We start from the raw sequence: 19429 nt of genomic DNA, 5'->3' as shown, positions 1-19429 counted from the left end.
CTGTACAGTAAATTTTTACATGGTTTCCAATTTGTGTAAGTCATACTGAATAAGTTTTATAATTTAAAATTTAAGAGTAGTTGGAATTAGTTAGGATGTAAATGGATAATTTACCAAAAGTCAGAAAATTTTCTCTTTATGCATCACCTTTTTTCATTTTTTCCCCCAGAATTTAAATAATTTTTTATTTTGTGTTGGTGTTTTTTTCCCTTAGGTATTTTATGCAGTTATATTATTAAGCCCATTTAACATCATAGCTTTGTTTCGTTTGTTGAAGTTTCTTTTTTTTTGTAATTTCATTTATGTAGTTTATATACTCCTCAATTTTAAGGGAAATGAATAAATAAATTATACAGATTTTTCCAAGAAGTTCGTTTTAGCTGTGTCCCAGCATAGATTAATTTACCAAAAATTCCATTAAGAAAGTCTTCTTAATATTATCAGGAACTTCGCCAAGTTTTAGCGAGGCTTTAAGTGACTCTATAAATTTAGTTTTTATATTAATTCGTAAGTCAATCCTGCAACATGAACGTTATTGCAATTTCAAACATGCACCAAAACTGTGTATACAGCGTCCTTGGGGGGATCAAAAATGATCCCCCCAAATTCTAAGATATCTTCTGAATCCTACATGATAAAATTGACACATAAGAATCCCCCCGGTGGCGGATACAAGATTTTCTTAGGGGGGGGGGGCGCAACTTACGTTTAATTAACGCAAACTTGCGTTAATCAAGTAAATTACACTACTTCAGACTATGTTAGGGGGCGCACGCCCCCTATTCCCTCCCCTGGATCTGTCACTGCCCCCCCCCCTATGTCAAGGGAGGCTATACCCCATAGAAATGACTAGAGTTTTATTTTGGACAATTTCAAGTAAGAGAGTGGTCTTTATTTAGTAACTCAGTCGGACTGTTATTGGCAATAAGCAGTAGTAAGTTTTATGCAAGACTCCCACATAGAATTTTAAGGTATCTCCAGATTCCCCTTTGAAGAATTTTAAGGCTTGGAAAAACTCCCAAGGTTCTATTTTCGGTTGTGTTTTGCTGAGCCGAACTTTGCAAGAGGAGGATTTTGTTTGGATTAAACTTCATTAGTTAAATTTTGCCTTGGTTGAGTTTTTAGGGCTAAATTTTGCATAGGGTGAGTTTTGCGTGTATCTTGAAAAAACAAAACAAAAAATATAACCCGATGAATCAATTATTACATGTCAACATTCACTTTCCCCTTGTGCTTAATGACATTGTGTATGACCTTGTTCATTGCTTCGGAAACTATGAGATGAGATGACTTTTATTTTCAACTAATAATTACATCATACTTAACTGGCACTTACCACATTTTTTTGAATAACATTATCAACAAACGTAGAAATGGTAAGAACGTATGACGTTTTATTGTGGCTTGAGCAGCGTCACACAATCTTTTATCATAAACCAAACTCATTCACTCTTTCTACTCTTTTCATACCATTCAATACAATTTAACTCTCCCGAAAAAAAAAAATTAATTCCTACCCAACAAAAACTTTTTTAATCTAATTTTAAACTGAAACTGGTTTTCTGACTCCCTAATGCTCTCCGGGAAACCATTCCACAAATTAACTACAGAATTTTTAATTGCAAAACTAGATTGACTCGTACTCCTTACTTCTGAGACTAAGCTTACACGACCTCTAATCCTATGCTGATGATAATCTCAATGAAACTTTCAAATATTCTCAAAATATTCTGGAGATAATCTTGGTAATCTTGGTAATCTTGGGTCGTGGAGATAAGCACTTGGTAAGTAAACACTCCCGTCTGATGGTTTCTGATCTGATGAACATTTAAAATTCGAAAACTGATAAGACATTCACGCTTGTGCTCATAATGAAAAAGCTCACCCAGTACTCATAGTGCCTTATTCTGAAGAATCTGCAGTCTTTTAATATTTGAAGTAAAATTAGATGCATAAATACAGCAACCATAAACAATAAAAGGATGAAAAACAGTATGATATATATTTCTTAAAACACTTAAGGGTAACACGTGTTTCAAACGCCGCATCACTCCAAGACCTCGTGCAAGTTTAGAAGAAATCATATTTATGTGTTTCTTCCAACTCAAATTATTATCAACAAAAAATCCTAAATATGACTTATTATAATTAGATAAAAGTTTTTTATTGTTCTAAAAAATAGTTGTGAAAGAGTCTAAATTTAGCGTAAAGAGCGAGGCGTTGGGGAGGGGACAGCCCCTTTCATATATCTAATAATTTCTGTTCGTTTTAAGTTTCAATGTCGCTCCTTACTTTCAGTTAAAAAAAACCTGTTTTTCTTATTTGATTTGTGAAAGTTATTGAATTAACGCAGGTTTTGATTTTGGATCACCGTACATAAATTATTAAAACAAAATTTGAATATTAATTTTATTTGGTTAAACAGCTTTCTCAGATAACCCCCTTTCCGCCCCCCTCATTACCAGAAAAAATCCCCCCTGAAAACGTCTGTATACTTCCCAATAACCTGTATTATATATAAACATTGGGTAAAGTTCATAACTTTCAGCCCTCCCCCCGGGGACTTTGGGGGATTAAGTCATCCTAAAAGACATATTTATTATATTTTCGACCATGTTGAACGAAATGGCTATCTCAAAATTTTGATCAGGTGACTACGGGAAAAAAATGAGAATTGGAGGGGGCCTAGTTCCCCTCCATTTTTTTGGTCACTTAAAAAGAGCACTAGAACTTTTAATTTCCGTTCGAATGAGCCCTCCCACGATATTCTAGGACCACTGGGTCGATACGATCACCCCTGGAAAAAAAAAACAAACAAAAAAAACAAATAAACAAGCATCCGTGATCTTTCTTCTGGCAAAAACAAAATTCCACATTTTTGCAGATAGGAGCTTGAAACCTTTACAGTAGGTTCTCTTGTACGCTGAATCTGACAGTGTGATTTTCATTAAGATTCTATAACTTTTAGGGGGTGTTTCCCCCTTTTTTCGAAAATCAGGCAAATTTTCGCAGGCGCGTAGCTTTTGATGCGTAGGATTACACTTGATGACACTTATGCATTTAAAATCAACATAAAAATCTGATTCTTTTGATGTATCTGTTGGTATCAAATTCCGTTTTTTAGTTTCGGTTACTATTGAGCCGGGTCGCTCCTTGCTATTTGATTAGATAAAATCAACAATACTACAAAAGCAATTCAAAGTATGGTTAAACTAATAGAAGTATCAAATCTATTTTCCATTATTTTGTTCTATCCTTTGAAATTTTTTCACCAGAAATGTAGGTTAGCTCAGTTGATAGAGCATCATTCTAAATATCAGGGTTGCAAGGTTCTAGCTTGGCTTTGCGCTTCTTGTCATATTAAAAAGTAAAAATATTGAGGATATAGTTATTTTGAGCTAAAAGTTTCATTTACAGGTCTGAATATCAATATTAGATTGAATTCAATCTTAGACTAATAAATTAAGCAATTAATCTTTCTTATTAAAATTAGTTATTCAATTAAATGATTCAAGAATAGGTAATTACGTTTACATTAAATTCCATTGAAATTAAATTAAAGCAGTACTTAAGTACATCCCAACTGATTTTTAGGGGTGAGACAATCAAAGAGAAACAGGTGAAATTTTCAACGTCTGACGTTTTTTTCGAAGGATACCCGATCCCTCAAAGACGACAACAAAAAACCTTATTTGATGAGCCTAGTGTATTTCATCAATACCCAATTAGTTTACCATATTGATCTGCCGAGTCAAGAGGCAGTCTCCAGTGTTGTCGAACCTCAAAACAAAAAAGAAGGGCTTGGCAGAAAAACGAGACCCGTTACAGGTATTATGTAAACCCAACTGATAGTAAGAGAAAAGAATGGACATGCAGCCTAAATAGCCAACTAGAATATTCCCAAAAAAGTAATGCTTTGAAGCAGTGTTTAAAAGATGTCGTTACGAAATTCGCAACTGGTGCTGTTGAAGACCTTGAAACCGATGAGGTAAATTTAACTGATTACTTTGAATGTCACTCAGAAGAATCAACTGTCTTGTGCAGCTAAAACTAGTACAAACTAAAGAAGACAAAGAGGATGAGTACCAGGGCTGCCACTCCTTTGAAATTAATTCCAAGATCGCAGAGGCAGAGGCGGCAATTAGCAAACGTGTAGAGGAAGAGGGACATATAGTTTTCAAAACTTTGGAGGGGGGGGGGGAAATTCTATTGTTTTTAATTTTTCTCAATGAAATTACCAAAAAATCAATATTTTCCATTGAAAATACCAAAAATGGCATTGTTCAAAATTTAAAGAAAGTGGGAGACCAAACTATTGTGGAGCACCATTGTCCTCCCCTCATTCCCGATTGATATACCTGAATTTTACTCCTCAGATTGATATCTTGAGAGAAGTATATTAATTTAATATTATCCTAAAAAGTATTTTAAGGAAATGTATTATTGTTTAATATCATGCGCTTGTTTTCAGGAAAGGAATGTTGAATTATCGTAAAGTTCTTAGCAGTAGTTATGGTACAAACGTAGGAATCTACGAAACACAAGATAAGTGTAACAGTATTGTCAAGTGGAAAAATAAAAATCAAAGTCGAGAATTGAAGACAGCTGTTTTAGGCTTGTTTCTCCTAGCCGACGCTATTTTTTACAATTTAAACAATTTAATTTTCCCCTAGAAATCATTATTGGATCTAGAAATAGAACCGCAAAATAGAACTGATGCTTTTCTCTATTCGTATTTATTCATCCAATAGCCCAAAGAGGCGGTCCAGCTATTTTTATTTGAGCCAAAGAATATGGGCAACAGAGAAAAATCCCCGATACCATCTATCATTTGACAAGGCAAAGTAACAGTAAGGCAAATTAGGGTAATTGGCAAGTTAGTGTAGTAATGAGTGCCACAGTACGTCTACATTCGGCGTTTTCTAAAAAACTGGGAGAAATGTAGCAATCTACATTAGTAATTTAAGCTACATTAGCTAATGTATACTACTACTACTAACAACTCACTGCAGTATCAAGCCGCCCGAGACCAACACAGCTACGCATGCTCCTCCTCCATCCAAATCTATTCAAAGCCTCCTTTTACACCTCTCAAGAAGTTCCCATTTCCCTTAAATCTTTCTTTATAACTTCATCCCACCGCAACGGCGAACGACCTGCTTTCCGTTTAGCCCTTGACGGCTGGCCAAAAAGGACAATCTTCGGCAATCCGTCATCCTTTATCTGCAGAACGTGCCCAAGCCATCCTTACCTTTCTCTCATTATGGCCCTAGAAAGTAGGATAGAACCACGTTTTTCGTACAGCCTACTGTCTGAAATACGCTCAGTCACCCAGAATAATCCGTAGGTAGACTGTTACCTGTCTACCAATTTTCCCTCCTTCCATATTTCAATTAATGAGAAGCAGTGATGTAATTTCGTAAAACTCTTGGGCCCGAGGGGGTGGGATGGGGGGGGGGGGGGGTTGGAGCCAATTTTCCAAAATCAAGTGAGAATGGTAGTGAAAACTGAAAAATAAGCCATATAGTGCCATAAGGGTTAAAATATACTAAAGAAAACTGACCCTCTTCTGTTAAAGCTTGAGTAAATGCTTGGTTAAAAAGAAACTTTAAAAACGCGTCATATTTTGTTTACAATTTTTATTACATTTTTACTAGTCAGACAAACATTTCGGGGGGGGGGGGGGACGACGGAACCCATAACATCAAAATGTATATATCTACATTTTTTTAATATAGGGCAAAAATAGATTAAAATAGAAACTAGATTTATTTTTATTAAACTGTTACAATCTTGATCAAACTTGTCTTGCCCATGTATCAAAAACCTCCTATTTGTTAAAGAAAGAAAAATTGTTAACAGTAAAAAAAAAGCTTTTTTTCATATTCTATTCTTCACCATTTATGTCTTGGAACCTTTTAAATAAAACGACAACCTCGGAGCACGCAGTTATAGTAATATAAAAGATGAATCAAATTAAGCGTGATTATTTATTTACTCTCATTTTTGACAAGGTAATTAAGATTGAAAATGAAAAAAAAACTGCTAAGGATCAAAACAGGCACTAAATCACAATTTATTTACTCTTCCAAAAGCATACCTTTCCTTAAATAAAACAAGCAGCACATAAAGTAAGTAATTCTAACGTCATGGACAGGGTTGACGCCTAAGGTCAATTCTGTCAGTACAATTTCTGACACTCGTTTCCGGACGCAAAATAAGAAATCAAATTAAGTGCAATTTGTTCATTTACTCTCATTTTTCATTTTTGACGAGGTAATCAAGTAGGAAAACAGATAGTCAATTACAATATATTTACTCCTCATAATAGCAAGCCTCTCCTACAATAAGACAGGCAGCATACATAAAAAAGCGATTCTAATATCATCAGCAGAGTTGCCGCTAAGACCTTTATGTCGAAAATTAAATTTTTAAGCTTCATTCAGATTTGTGTTTTATAAAAATTTTTGCCTAGATTAAGAAGCTTGCACTAGTTAATTACAGAATATTTCAGAATGAAAATTAGGTTCAGAAAATAAAACTAACACACTTATATTTTTCTAAACAGTATATTTTCAAAGAACAAAATTGGTTATTTCAAAAAAAAAAGTACATTTCAGGGAAAAGCTGTCAAAAATTACGCTTAGTTCTTGCCGGCCACAATATAATTGTCTAGAAAAAGCTGCGAAAATTCTACTGTTGTCCCAAAATTTTATCGCAAGCGGCAACGCTGTTAATTCTTACAAGTACTCAAAGATAAATTTGTTTTATTAAAGTAATAGGATTAACGACACTTCTTAACTACTAAGTTCTCTAGGTTGGCCCTGCAGTGTGTTGCCACAGCAAGATTCAATCTCTTACCAAGCTAAGGTCAAACCCACTGTGCCATTAAAACACACATTGGATAATAAAATCGAAATCGAAAATTTATTTTCAAAAATTTCCCCAAAATTCATTTGTTGACAAAAGAAATGAAATGCGATTGTTTGAATAGGTTAAGTAGAAACTAAGACAACCATATATACATACAAAAAAGCTAGGAAAAATTGGCAATTCAATTTTTAATGAAAAGAACATCCATATGCGGGTATACAGTTCTTAGTACTAGGGGGTGCCAAATAGGAAAAAAAGATGTTGGTGAAAAATCAGCAAAAAATAGCAAACAAAACATAGGTTACCACCAAACAGGTTAAGAAGGGTTAGCTCTACTTTGAAGACGTAGTTATCTTTAGGAACCCACAAATGGCTCACATTCAAATTTCTTTTATAGACGAGTGTCTTGTAAAATCTAACTGAATAGTTTTGCAAATTTATTTTCACGGTTCAACGTGGCAGCACTGACGAGAATGTGATATTCCTCTAAGAACTTAATAGTTTTGAAAAACCAAAGGAAAAATCTTAGAAAATCTTTCAGACATGAATGGAACTAATATGAGTCTAGGGGGCAAAAAATGTTTTTATTTTGATGTCCTTGCTGTTTTGAAGTATCGAATTCTTTGTTTAAATAACATTTTTTCTCAGTTTAATTCAAGATTATCTGACCGCATTGTTAATAAAAATCGGGTCAATAAGCCAGATGCTAGGCAGAAAATTTTGCCCAGTCTCATTGGTGAATGGTGGTATTTCATTCATTCTGGCTTTGTTTTTTTTTTGTTTGGTTCACTGTTTCTTCTGCTCTGTTTGAGTTTACTTCAAAAGGTTGGTTTTTCTTTTTTTGTAATGAAGGCATTTTCTAAATATCTGCTTTTGATTTCTGTTTCGTTTCTGTCCACTGGCTGGTATTACCCTCGTTTTCTCGATTATAATATTTTTAAATTACAATTTTTTTTCTGTTTGTCATAAGGAAAAAGAAAATAATGATAAGATAAAAAAAACACAACAAATCAATAAACTACAAAGAAACCATTTCATAAAAAAAACGAAGATAAATTACACAAATTGTTAAAAAGCATAATCAATGAAACAGACTGACCTTTTTTTCAGTTTGACTTCATTCAAGTTTTTAAATCCATCTACAGTCCTAAATGGCATTCCAGAAACAAGCGTCAGCATTTATTAGCTAGATCGAAACAGACGTTAAAATTACCTTTACATAAGAAATAAACACAAAAACGGGAATAATTCTTCGGCCTATCAAGAAAATCCAGTAAATATTCATACGGTCCTTAAAAATCGATATAGCAGTCCATCTACTTGTATTACCTACATATATCAACTATATTACTAAGTTTTAATTCGCTCAAAATTGGACGTTAAACCAAACATCTGAAAATAAAAATCTTCACACCTAAGCAAATTGCAAAAGAAACTATCGATAGAGGAAATATTCTATTGATATTTACTCTGTACTATGTATAATAATATTACATAAATTGTATACAATGCATAATTATACGAAACCCTAATTGTTTTTTACATATTAATACATTAATAACTATATTACTATATATAATTATCATAATTGTATCAATATAATTACGTTAAAATAAAGTATGGATGGTTAAATCTTTTTTTTTGAAAAAATATCTTATTCAATTTGGCAATACTCAAATGATTTCTGTTGTCAACAACAATACTCATTAATTTTCTATTTTAAAATTTATAAATATATCAAATAAATACAAAATAAAAACATTGAAAAGCAGGCCAAAATTTTAATTCCCCGATAATTGTAAATGAAAATAAAAAATAAAAAGCTTTTTCACATGCTGACCAATAGTCTGCGCAGCCCAGGTACGGATCTCCTGATTCTCTCCCTTCGGCCAGGAGTTATATGCGGGGCTGGAGGAAACTCATCCGACGCATCCCGTGTTTTCCCCCCAGGTTTTCCCAGACACCCATTTAGAGCTGGGTTGATTCGACTGAGCTTATAGTCACACCGCTGACTCCCGTTCCAAACTAAATAACCAGCGGGACCAGGACTCGAACCCTTGTCCTCGCGGACAAAGGCTTTCATGTCTAGCGCGCCAACCCCTCGGCTAGGACCAAAATAGAAATCTAGATGATTATTTAAGTAATATTTTTGGTGTGTAAAGTTTCTTCTTTTCTTACTTCATATACTCGACGATCGTTTGATTTGATTTTACTGTGGCTATTATAATTTTTGGAAACTTTATATAGTGAGGAGAGACAGCTTCACTGAAGTGCTCCAAGTTTTTGTAACATTGTGCATTCTTTCTAAAGATATATTTTAACACATATCTTGCAACTTAAAACCAAAGTACCTTTAAACAATGACAACATCGCTTCTCAATGAATCTAAACAGATAGAATTAAAAGGGAAACGTGAAACAAGGAAAGAAACGTAGTAGGTGATGTTCTAGATTTTTCTAATCTTCATTTTCTACCGATAAGAAATTGAAAAATAATCTATTTCAGATCTTTTAAAATACCCATTTCCGAAGGTTAGGACATTTTGTTATAGAAAAAAATAATGTAACAAGTAAATTCAAAATCAAGCTTTATTGGAAAGCTATGTAAACTTGAATAGCCTTAACAACAATAAAGTAGCTAATTTTCCCAATGTTCCTGAATTTCTCAGTTTCTTCCACAATTGCTAGTTTTTCTTTCCCAATTGGGAAAAACTACATAAAAAATGAATACTTTTAATTCATTTGAAGCACGTAAAGGCCTTTTAATTATTTTAATATGTCAAAGGTTTGGCTGACTTGCGTTATTCTCCAAAAACGTGGCAGATTTCCGCGAGTCACATATTAATAGCTCAGTGGAGCTCCACAGAACTCACGACTAGGACATCTTGTTGTAGAAAAAAAGACGTGACAAGCTAATTCGCAAACAAGCTTTATTCTAAAGCTATATAAACTTGAATAGCCTTAACAACAATAGACTAGCTACTTTCCCCACTGTTCCTAATTTTCTAAATTTCTTTCACAATTGCTAATTTTCTTTCCCAATTGGGAAAAACTACATACAAATGAATACTTTTAATTTATTTGAAGGGAATACTCATTAATTCATGAATACTTTTAATTTAATTCATAATTCATTTCATTTTAATTCATTTGAAAAGGTAAAGGCCTTTTGATTATTTTAGTATGTCAAAGGTTTGGCTGACTTGCCTTACCCTTCAAAAACGTGGCAGATATCCTCGGGCCACATATTAATGGCTTAGTAGAGCACCACAGGAATCGCGACTAGGACATCTTATAAAAAAAAAAAAAAACAAAAAAAAAACATGTGACAAGCTAATTCGCAAACAAGCTTTATTCTAAAGCTATGTAAACTTGGATACCTTTAACAGCAATAAAGTAGCTAATTATCCTAGAGTTCCTCTGTTTAGCAATGATCCTTCGTCATTTGCTACTGGTTAGTATTAACAACAAATATTATTTAGAAAGAGGCTAAATTAAACCATAACCTCAGTTAGTATATCCTTCACCTAGGTATAATATATATAAAATAGCTAAGCATACAAATACAGTTCTATTGACTAGTGCGTTGGAAGTGTTTGTGATGTAAAATAACAAGCAAAGATAAATATAGAGCCAATGCTATCAGCAATAAACAGACAAATGTCCACAAAGAATTATAGCATCAATCCACACAGTCTGAAGATGTAGAAAGGAAGGGGGAAGAGAAGAATTTTTAAACCCCAAACAATTTTAAACTTAAATAACTTGTATTTTATTATTAATTTGTTTTTCTTTGGTCTTGGTTTAAAATTTTTATTCAAAATAGCCGGATTAATTTCACATCCTAGTTTTTTTTTATTTTCAAAAATATAGTGCAACTTTCAAATGTTCACTAATTACCTTAAGATAAAAGACAAAGATGACCTTCAGACATTCTTTACTCCCACTTCCTCCTTCTCTCACTATAGGAACAATATGAACAGGCTGTTAGAAAAATATATTAGAACATAGGCTGTTAGAACTAAAGAAATAATATGAATAGGCTGTTAGAACAAAATTAACAACTTGTAAGTTTTTTTTTCGTCAATCCATTATACCTTTTACATGGATACGCAAACTAAGAGCTGAGCCTTCGTTACGTTTTTTACACAATTTTATCACAAAGCCTCAGGCCTCTATTAGACTTTCCTTCGAAGGTATCAATAAATGAATTTGATCGAATACCTTTGGGGAGTCAATTGCAGATAGACCAAGTGCGCCGAACAGAGCCAGTTTTCAAGCCTCTTCTCTTTTAGGTAGGTATCTCTCGAAAAAGCACTTTCTAAAAAGATTTCTATTCACGTGTGCAAACTGACCAATCATAGGGTATTAGATGCCCTATGGTTCAAATTAAACTTTCAACCCCCCCCCCCCCAATATCAGTCTCTACGTAGCACTTTTCATCCAAACGATATTAGTATTTGCAAAACAGGTTCTCTAGATTTATGATGAATGTATTTTATAAATTTCTCCCAAAGAATTGTTGCATATTTTTTCTTTTTTGCCCAAGTAAAACGTAAACACACTTTACCGCCGATCGTATTTTACCGTCGATAATATTTTACCACTGATACGAAATCGACGATATCATTTAACGAATACAAACCCATTAATTTTAAATTCACAATTAGACAAACTAATTAAATAAACCGAAAAGACAATGGAACGTCGCTGTATCACACACTTATGTCACAGTGCATAAGGAAACATTGATTCAACAGGGAAAAGAAGGTACGGAACACTGAACAACATCCAAACTATAAAACTGAGCTAAAATTGCCCACTAATTTTTTTTAATCTGCTAAGCTTAGCTGAGCAAACCCAACCAATGTCCGTTCATCTGGCATTTCTAAAGGCTCAAGGGTGGTGCTCTGAAAAAGAAAACAAGAAAACACTATTACATCTTTCTAAAAAGCACTTTCCACTACAAGAACAGTTTGAAAAAGCCCTGCATAATCTACAGTTAAGCTACAAAGGATGAGAATAGAAAGAAATTCGATGATAGCCAGTAATACGAGAGAATCAAGCTCTTAGAATTCTGATAAACTCAGGATCCCTTTATTGGGGTTCCCCACCCCCACCCCCACCCCTGTTTCTTTTCTTTTTCAGGTAAATGACCTGTTTTCGTCCGTAATTACATTTGCTTAGATTTCCACGCTAATATCAGCGTGGTTACCATTACAATAAATGGCGGCAGTGTCCACTACATTACAATACCGTTTTCTGTAAAAAAAAAATTAAGGATTTTTTTTAATAGCAAAAAGCATGAATTCCTCCTTTCATTTCGAGGAATGACTTTGGAACGACTTGATCATTTTCTTAAAGAACAATCTAAATTTACTTTAAGGAACAAGAAAATTCTTCTATTTTGGCTGATTTTTCCAACCTTTCCAACGTGTTTTTGCCATATAAAGAAAAAAAATTGAAAAAACAAAATTTCCAAAATATAATTCAATAAAGGGACAGAGCTGAATGTCAGCTATTAACTAACAGCAAAATTGTGGGCTTTAAGTATTAAAGCCTCTGGTCAGCAGAATAATAACATAGAGGGAGAGGAATATTATTTTAAAGTGGGACTTCAGGGGGAGGATATAAGATGGGTCATTTCAACAAGGGGTAATTTTATACCTATTGGTGAAAGGAAGTATTTGGGGAGGTTCAGCTCACCAAAAGGTCCGGTATTTATGCCCGATGTCCGGAGAAAATTAGGACTAAGAACACTTTATGTGCAATTGTAAGGATGTGAGGGTAGAAAATTTTGGGATTGGATTAAAAGAGAAGGGTTGGATGGTGGGAATTTTAAAAAATTGTAAAGTAGATATTAAGAATGTGGAGGGGTACGCCCGTGTAGCTATGCAGCACATAGAGATTTTTGGAGGGTGGACGATAGGCATGACAAGGAAAGAAAGTTTTGAAAAGATAAGAATATACATAATAGTGGTGGATTGTATTTTGTGTGAGTTGTTTTTCTTGTTTATATTATTTTTGTTAACCACGGCCCATTGAGGCTCTAGTGTTGCAATGTATTACAATAACAAGATAATTATAATTGCGTATAAGAATTGTTTGTTATTAAGGTATTGTGTCTTATCATGTGTGTTTTTGTTACTGCTATTGTTATTGCTGTGTTATTATTCTACGGTATCGCTATTGTAAAGAATTTTTCTACTATGTTCGTAAGCGTTTGTTTAATTGTTTTTGTTTTGTTTTTGCCATGTCCCAAAGAGGCTTTTGTAGCAATAAATAACTATATTTATATCATACAAAATCTTGCACAGGAAACATAAACCCTAATTCACCACGTAATTAAAAGAAAAAAAATCAACACTAAAAAGGAGCTGAACAGTATGTACTTTTTTTTATACTCAAGTGTAGTTGAACTTACAGGCCTACACGTTACCTCATAGACACCAGTTTATATATAAAATGAAAATTTAATTTTTCTTATGTTTTCCAGAATAATCCGTTTTTAGGAGAGAATAGTCAAAACTTGAGAAAAGTTAACATCATTCTTTAGGCTAAGAATTGCAAGTTTATTGTGGACTCGATACATGAAAAATTTGTATTTATTGATTGCAACGGGTGCTTCCAGTCCTTTTTTCTTAAATTAATCTTCATTTATATCGGACTAGTTTCATGAACCCCCCCCCCCCCTCCCCCTCCGCGAAAAAACAGCATCATCAACTTCTCCCATACATGACTGCTGGCACTAAAAACAGTAGAAGGATATATTATGTAAGAGGCTATTATTGTACTTAACTAAATAGAACCATTTTTGCTTAATAAGAAATCATCATAAATACTATATTAACATAAAAAGACCATATATGTACCATCAATTTATAAGAAAAAACTAATAAAATCTTTTGTTAATCCCGTAATTTAACTTTGCTTTTAAGGCAGATTTAAGCTTTTAACTTTGCTTTTAAGCTTTTAACTGGTCATCCTTAAGCATTCATTCTTCAATACACTTTACGTCTGTTTACGACTATTTATATTAGGACAAGCTGCTGTCCTAAATGTTTAAATACATAGCTGACAGCAAATATTGTATATTGGACAGAATTTTAGCGTTGATAAGTATAGTTAAAGTCAGGATTGCCACCTGAGAATTATTTATATGGAAACGATATTTATTTATATTTCGTTTTAGCCAAACTCAAGTTTAAATGTTACAAAATGACAACATAATATTGTCAGTTGAAATAACAGAATCTAAGTAATGACACTCATAAAACACCATATGCACAACGAATTTATAATTTCAACTACGTTATTATTTGGCAATTAACCGCATGTAACTGAATTGGTCACTCTTACACAACATAAAGACAGGAGAAAATACACTGTTTTCCATAAATAAAGAACAAAAAAAACATTTTATTCGGCTTTAACCAGCTTAGCAAAAGGTCAATGCTAATAAGTTGAAAAAACTCTTGACTAGGCAGAAAATAGAATCAAAACACCTGGAAAGAATACTTCTTAACTAGCTGTACCTTTAAATAAACTATCCATTTAACGAGGAATAGTGGACTGGAACCCTGATTAGAATACAACTACTAAATCAGGGCCTCTTTGGGGAGGGGGTGCATGGCCTTATCCAGGACCACGTCATAGGAATGTAAAACTTAACTGGAAAGAAAATCATTTCGAGAAAGAATACTTTCTAGTTGGCAATAAACATAAGAGGTGATTAACAAGTCAAACAGTAAAATATACCAAGATATATTTCGTCTTATTATACACAGGTCATATAGCCTCACAGGGAACATTTGCCAGTGTGTTTTTGAATCAATTTACCATGAACTAATCAATTACTTACATAAATCTTGGAATACAATCTTACAACTAAAGAGCTCTTTTAAGGGAGAATAAAGAGACCATGTATTAAAAGGAACAGCGGGACAGTCTCTGAAAATACACAGGGAGTTTGACCAGAAATGAGAGGATCGCTAACAAAAAATTCCACTGTCTCTAAAGTTTCCACAGAATTGTAGGACGGGTGATGAGTAGACGCTTGTATGAGCAATGACGATGAAAAGGAGAGGAAAGTAGTGTGTAAATCTTGGTCGTCGCTTGGACACTTAGTCTGCGATAATCTAACAATGCTTAATTGTATATTATTTCTATTTAACGTTAATTATATTTTAACGAAGTTAAAATATAATTTTAACTTCGTTATTTTTAATATGAGATGCATACGAAAGTGCAAATTATGTGTGGTCTCTAGAATGCATGGAGGGTGTCATCTCTACTCATTTTAGTTGCATTACTTTTGCGTCTCTTGCATCTCTTATAGAACAGAAACAAGAAGTATTCTAAATCGTGGAAAAAATAGGTCAAGAAACCCAGTTTTTGGATAGCTATTTTGTGCGTTTGGAGAATTCAGTTGTAATATTTTGTGGTTCTTTAGCCGTAAATTTTACCGAATTGCTACCTGATTTATGCCGAATTTTCTGCAGAAATCAAGAATTTTGCTGAATTTTGGCCAATTTTGCAAAATTTCTGTCGAATTTTCGCCTTCGGTGAAATTTTACTGAAAGCTAAAAAATTTGGGGGGGGGGGGCTTGGTCGCGGTCGGCACGGCACACTTAGTCGGCGATAATCGGGGGTAGTTATATTTAATGAATGTGTTTAAAACAGTATCTCAGGCTCCATTGATCGATAGCCCAAAAAACTTATTAGTTCCATTAAAAACATGTTACTTAAATAAATATTTTTGACTAGAGTTAAGACTTGTGCCCCTTGTGTGTATGTAAGTTATTGAATAAACTTTTGGTTCAAAGTGGCAATATTATATGTACAATTTTTTTACACCAAATTCTATAAGTTCCTTTTTTGCACCATAATTGCTGGTCAACAAATAATCTCAAGATCGGTAACAGTTTCTTTTGATAAAAAACAAGAAGGGTGCATTTTTAAGGCTTATTAAGAGCCAGAAATGGAAGGGGGAGGCGTCTAAATGAACAAAATCATTCCTTACGCCCACTCCCCCCCCCTATTGTGCAAATATAGCCAAAATTTGTTTCTAAAGTATTATATTTTTATCTTACTTTCGTATATTTGATTAGGATTGAGCGTCAGAGAAACATATTAGAAGAATATTAGGTAGGACGTATATCATACAAGTACCGCTCTTCTTTGTGGATATCCACCGTGATCTAAAGTTAGCTACGTGGGGACAAAGCCGTAAACAGAGGGGCGTTAGGGGAGTTTGAACCCCTCCCGAAATGTTATTTTGACTCGTAAAAACGTAACAAAAATGGATATAAACAAATTTTTTATGCGTTTTTAAGGTTTTTTGTGTAACCCCCCCCCCCGAAAAAAAATCTTTGACTAAAACCCCCTCCAAAAAAAATCATGGGTACGGCCTTGACTTGGGATGAGGAGAAGCGGTAGTTTCAAAGGAATCACCGGTCCAATACCATGTATCGTCATCTAGAATCAATGCGTTTCCAAAATTTCAGGTCAAACGGGGTACCAAAAGTGGATGGAATACAAATTACAATATTTGGGGTGAGTTCCAAGAGCCAAATATCATTAATAATAATTTAATATCTATTCTTATTCATGTTGCAAAACTCCAAACATTAAAAGAATTGGTTTTCTTTGTATGTGCAGAAAGAACTAAAATGTTGCAGTCTTTTCCTAATTAAGTCAATTAAAATTATTGAATTTGTAGTAATGATCTATTTTAGGATAAAATTAGTAACAAATAATCAGTTATCATTAACCACAGATTGAAACACACCCTGGATCTATACATTTTATAATTTCTTAATCTGCTTAATTAAAGTTTAATTAGAATCATTTCAAAGAGGCTTCATCCTTAATTTGAAGGGCAGCTGGGAATGATAGCTAGTTAAAACAGACTTAGTAACACACAGGGAACCAAGGGACGTTCCAGCTTGGGCTTAACCTTTTGTAGCATTTTATTTTTTGTACTTCTGAATAGAATCCAATTACGGAAATTTATTACACGAGAGGATGCATTCAAAAAACAAATAGCAAGCGAGATAATAAAAAAGAAGCTGATGAAACGAAGGCACAGACAAAGGGGTTAGGTTATAGAGCACACACAGAATTTTTATTTAGGTAAATTTCAATTAAATATAAATAACGTATTGATGTTAATTAACAATTTTTATGTCTTATTAATGTTCTAGTAAATATAACATTTTATATAGAATATTACAAATATTTCATATTACTAATACTAGTACTACCAACTCACTACAGAACGAAACCGCCTGAGACCAACACAGCTACGCACATTCCTCCATCCTCCCTCTTTACACCCTTACAAAAATTTCTGATTTCCCTTAAATCTTTCCTTACGACATCCTCATGGCAGCCATAGAAAGCCGGATTGAACCTTATTTTTCCGTCTTTTAGAGCAGCCACTACTTGAATAAGTTGCAACTCTCACAACTAAAATGGGACATGTTTAGGTTATGCAGTTCAAAATAAAAGTTATTATTTTTAAATCACCCTTTTTTGGCGCTAATTTCAGACCCCCTCTCCTTCCCACTCCCAAAATTTTTCATCTCATTTGCACAAACATAACTTAGATTTTGCTTCTAGAAGGATTAAAGATCTAAAGCCGAACTGGCCAGCCATGACAAAACGCCAAGACATCAAGACGTCTTGTTATACACGGGTGAAATACTCGTTTGATTGTTGTTCTCTTCGCTTCCTTCTGCTGGTCTAGAAGTAAACCAGTTTTCAGTGAAAATAGCCTCCCTTTGCAGTTATGCAGTTTCGATAGTATGGGCACCGAATTAAAAAAATAAAAGAAACGTGGTGAAACACAAAAAAAATTGAATAAAGCACATGGAATCAAACAGCTTAAGAATGTGCAGCTTTCCCTTGAAACCTGTTGTATCAGGAATTCCGAATAGAGTCAATGTTTAAATTTTAACGGAGCAAAGCATTGGTAAATTGAACTAATTATCGGAACAAATTATTTAGGGTGTAAAATGCATTAAAAAACTATAGGGGGACATTGATCACAACCTAGATTAGGTGAGCAAGCGGCTAATGGAAATTAACAGTGAAAAAGGTCACGATGTGAGCCTGAGGGAAAAACAACTGACTTCCTACGTATTAGAATTCGAAATATTATCAAAAGGCAAAGCAGAGGGAGACCGTGGAATCCTTGTTGACTATCAACCTATCATTCGTTTTTCACTATGAAGCAATAGTAAACAAATCCTTCCAAAACGGCCTCTGGATCTTCCAAGATCCAGACAGAAAACATCAGGTTCGATAACTTCCAGGTGCTTGCAACACTCTATAGTCTCTGGTCCCACCAATTATATACTACGGCCTGCCATAAGGCCTTTATACAACAAGGATCTTGATTCTCTTGAGAAAGAACAACGAAGCAAAACTAAATTCTCACCAAGCCACTGCAACATACCCCACCGAGAGCACCTCCGGTGGCTGAACCTACTAACCTTTGCTTACATATTCATACGTCATTTGGTCGAAACGTATAAGATAAGTCATGGAGCACAGAATTTACCAGCAAGTAAGATAATTAACTTTGATCAAAACCACCTGCAAGGACGCAATTAAAAAAAATATAAGGTGAGCGATTCCATAAGGATATTGGGCGCTGGACTCTGCGAAACTTTATTATGCATGCATGAAAACCTTACACAGCTCAAATTGTTATATCTCACACGATTTAGACTTTCAAAAATCAATTAAATGCGACATTCTATCTTTAAATGTATGAAATTAACAAATTCCAAGAAACGTCGAAGCTAAAGAGAAGTTTTGAGTTGGAGAGAAGTCTGCGTTATTTTTATTTTTATAATTAGGTGCATATGAGCCTTATTTAAGCAATGCTTTATAAGAAAACACTGCAATTTGTCTCAAATCGTCTGTGGCTAGGAGACAAGCGATACTGAGAATCCATATATAGAAGCCTGCCGCGTGCCGGAGCCCAGCGGCCAAGCGGCCGGGCTCCTGGTTATATATATATATATATATATATATATATATATATATATATATATATATATATATATATATATATATATATATATATATATATATATATATATATACAAAGTGAGTAGATATATGTTTATATACAGCAATCTACTTACAATAGGGAATTTGACTGTCTTCATATTTGGCTGTCCAATTAATTTCTGTAAATTAGCCGCAACTAGAACCATATCCTTGCCGTCTACAAGCCCAGCGCCAACTAATTCCGATGCAATACCATCTGCTGTATCCTTGTTTGGGGCAAAATCAAATCGGATGTCATTTAATTCTTTTACCTTGTTCCTGAAATAAACAAAAATCAGAACTTGTTACATTTTTTTTTATTAAAAACAAATTAGAGCAAAAACAATAATTAAGAATTACACACTAAGCTACAGAAGCTTGTAGAAATAAAAGACAAATTTCCGTAAATTTGTAAATTAGTAGGGATGCAGGAAGTTTAAATATTGATTCAATTTATAATATTATTTCAAAAAATGAGCCTATGCTAATATATA

The 19429-nt window shown here is 33.8% G+C and overlaps 1 protein-coding gene across 3 annotated transcripts in view; it reads right to left on the bottom strand.

Moving 5' to 3' along the window:
* Positions 1-5958: 5958 nt before the first annotated feature.
* fray (oxidative stress responsive kinase frayed) overlaps positions 5959-19429 on the bottom strand; it is a 105960-nt gene continuing 92489 nt past the window's right edge. For all 3 annotated transcript variants that reach the window (XM_089090524.1, XM_089090522.1, XM_089090523.1), the window contains 2 exons: positions 19031-19214; positions 5959-11782 (listed from right to left, as the gene is read on the bottom strand). In XM_089090524.1, the coding sequence (XP_088946650.1) occupies positions 11705-11782; positions 19031-19214 (262 nt within the window). In that variant the 3' untranslated portion in view covers positions 5959-11704. The remainder of the gene's footprint in view (positions 11783-19030; positions 19215-19429) is intronic.

The sequence above is a fragment of the Artemia sp. Qi Xiang Cuo genome, chromosome 6, assembly GCF_049724085.1.
Source record: "Artemia sp. Qi Xiang Cuo chromosome 6, ASM4972408v1, whole genome shotgun sequence".
Classification (NCBI taxonomy): domain Eukaryota; kingdom Metazoa; phylum Arthropoda; class Branchiopoda; order Anostraca; family Artemiidae; genus Artemia; species Artemia sp. Qi Xiang Cuo.
Note: the sequence above shows the minus strand (reverse complement) of the source record. Positions and strands in the feature narration are given on the sequence as shown.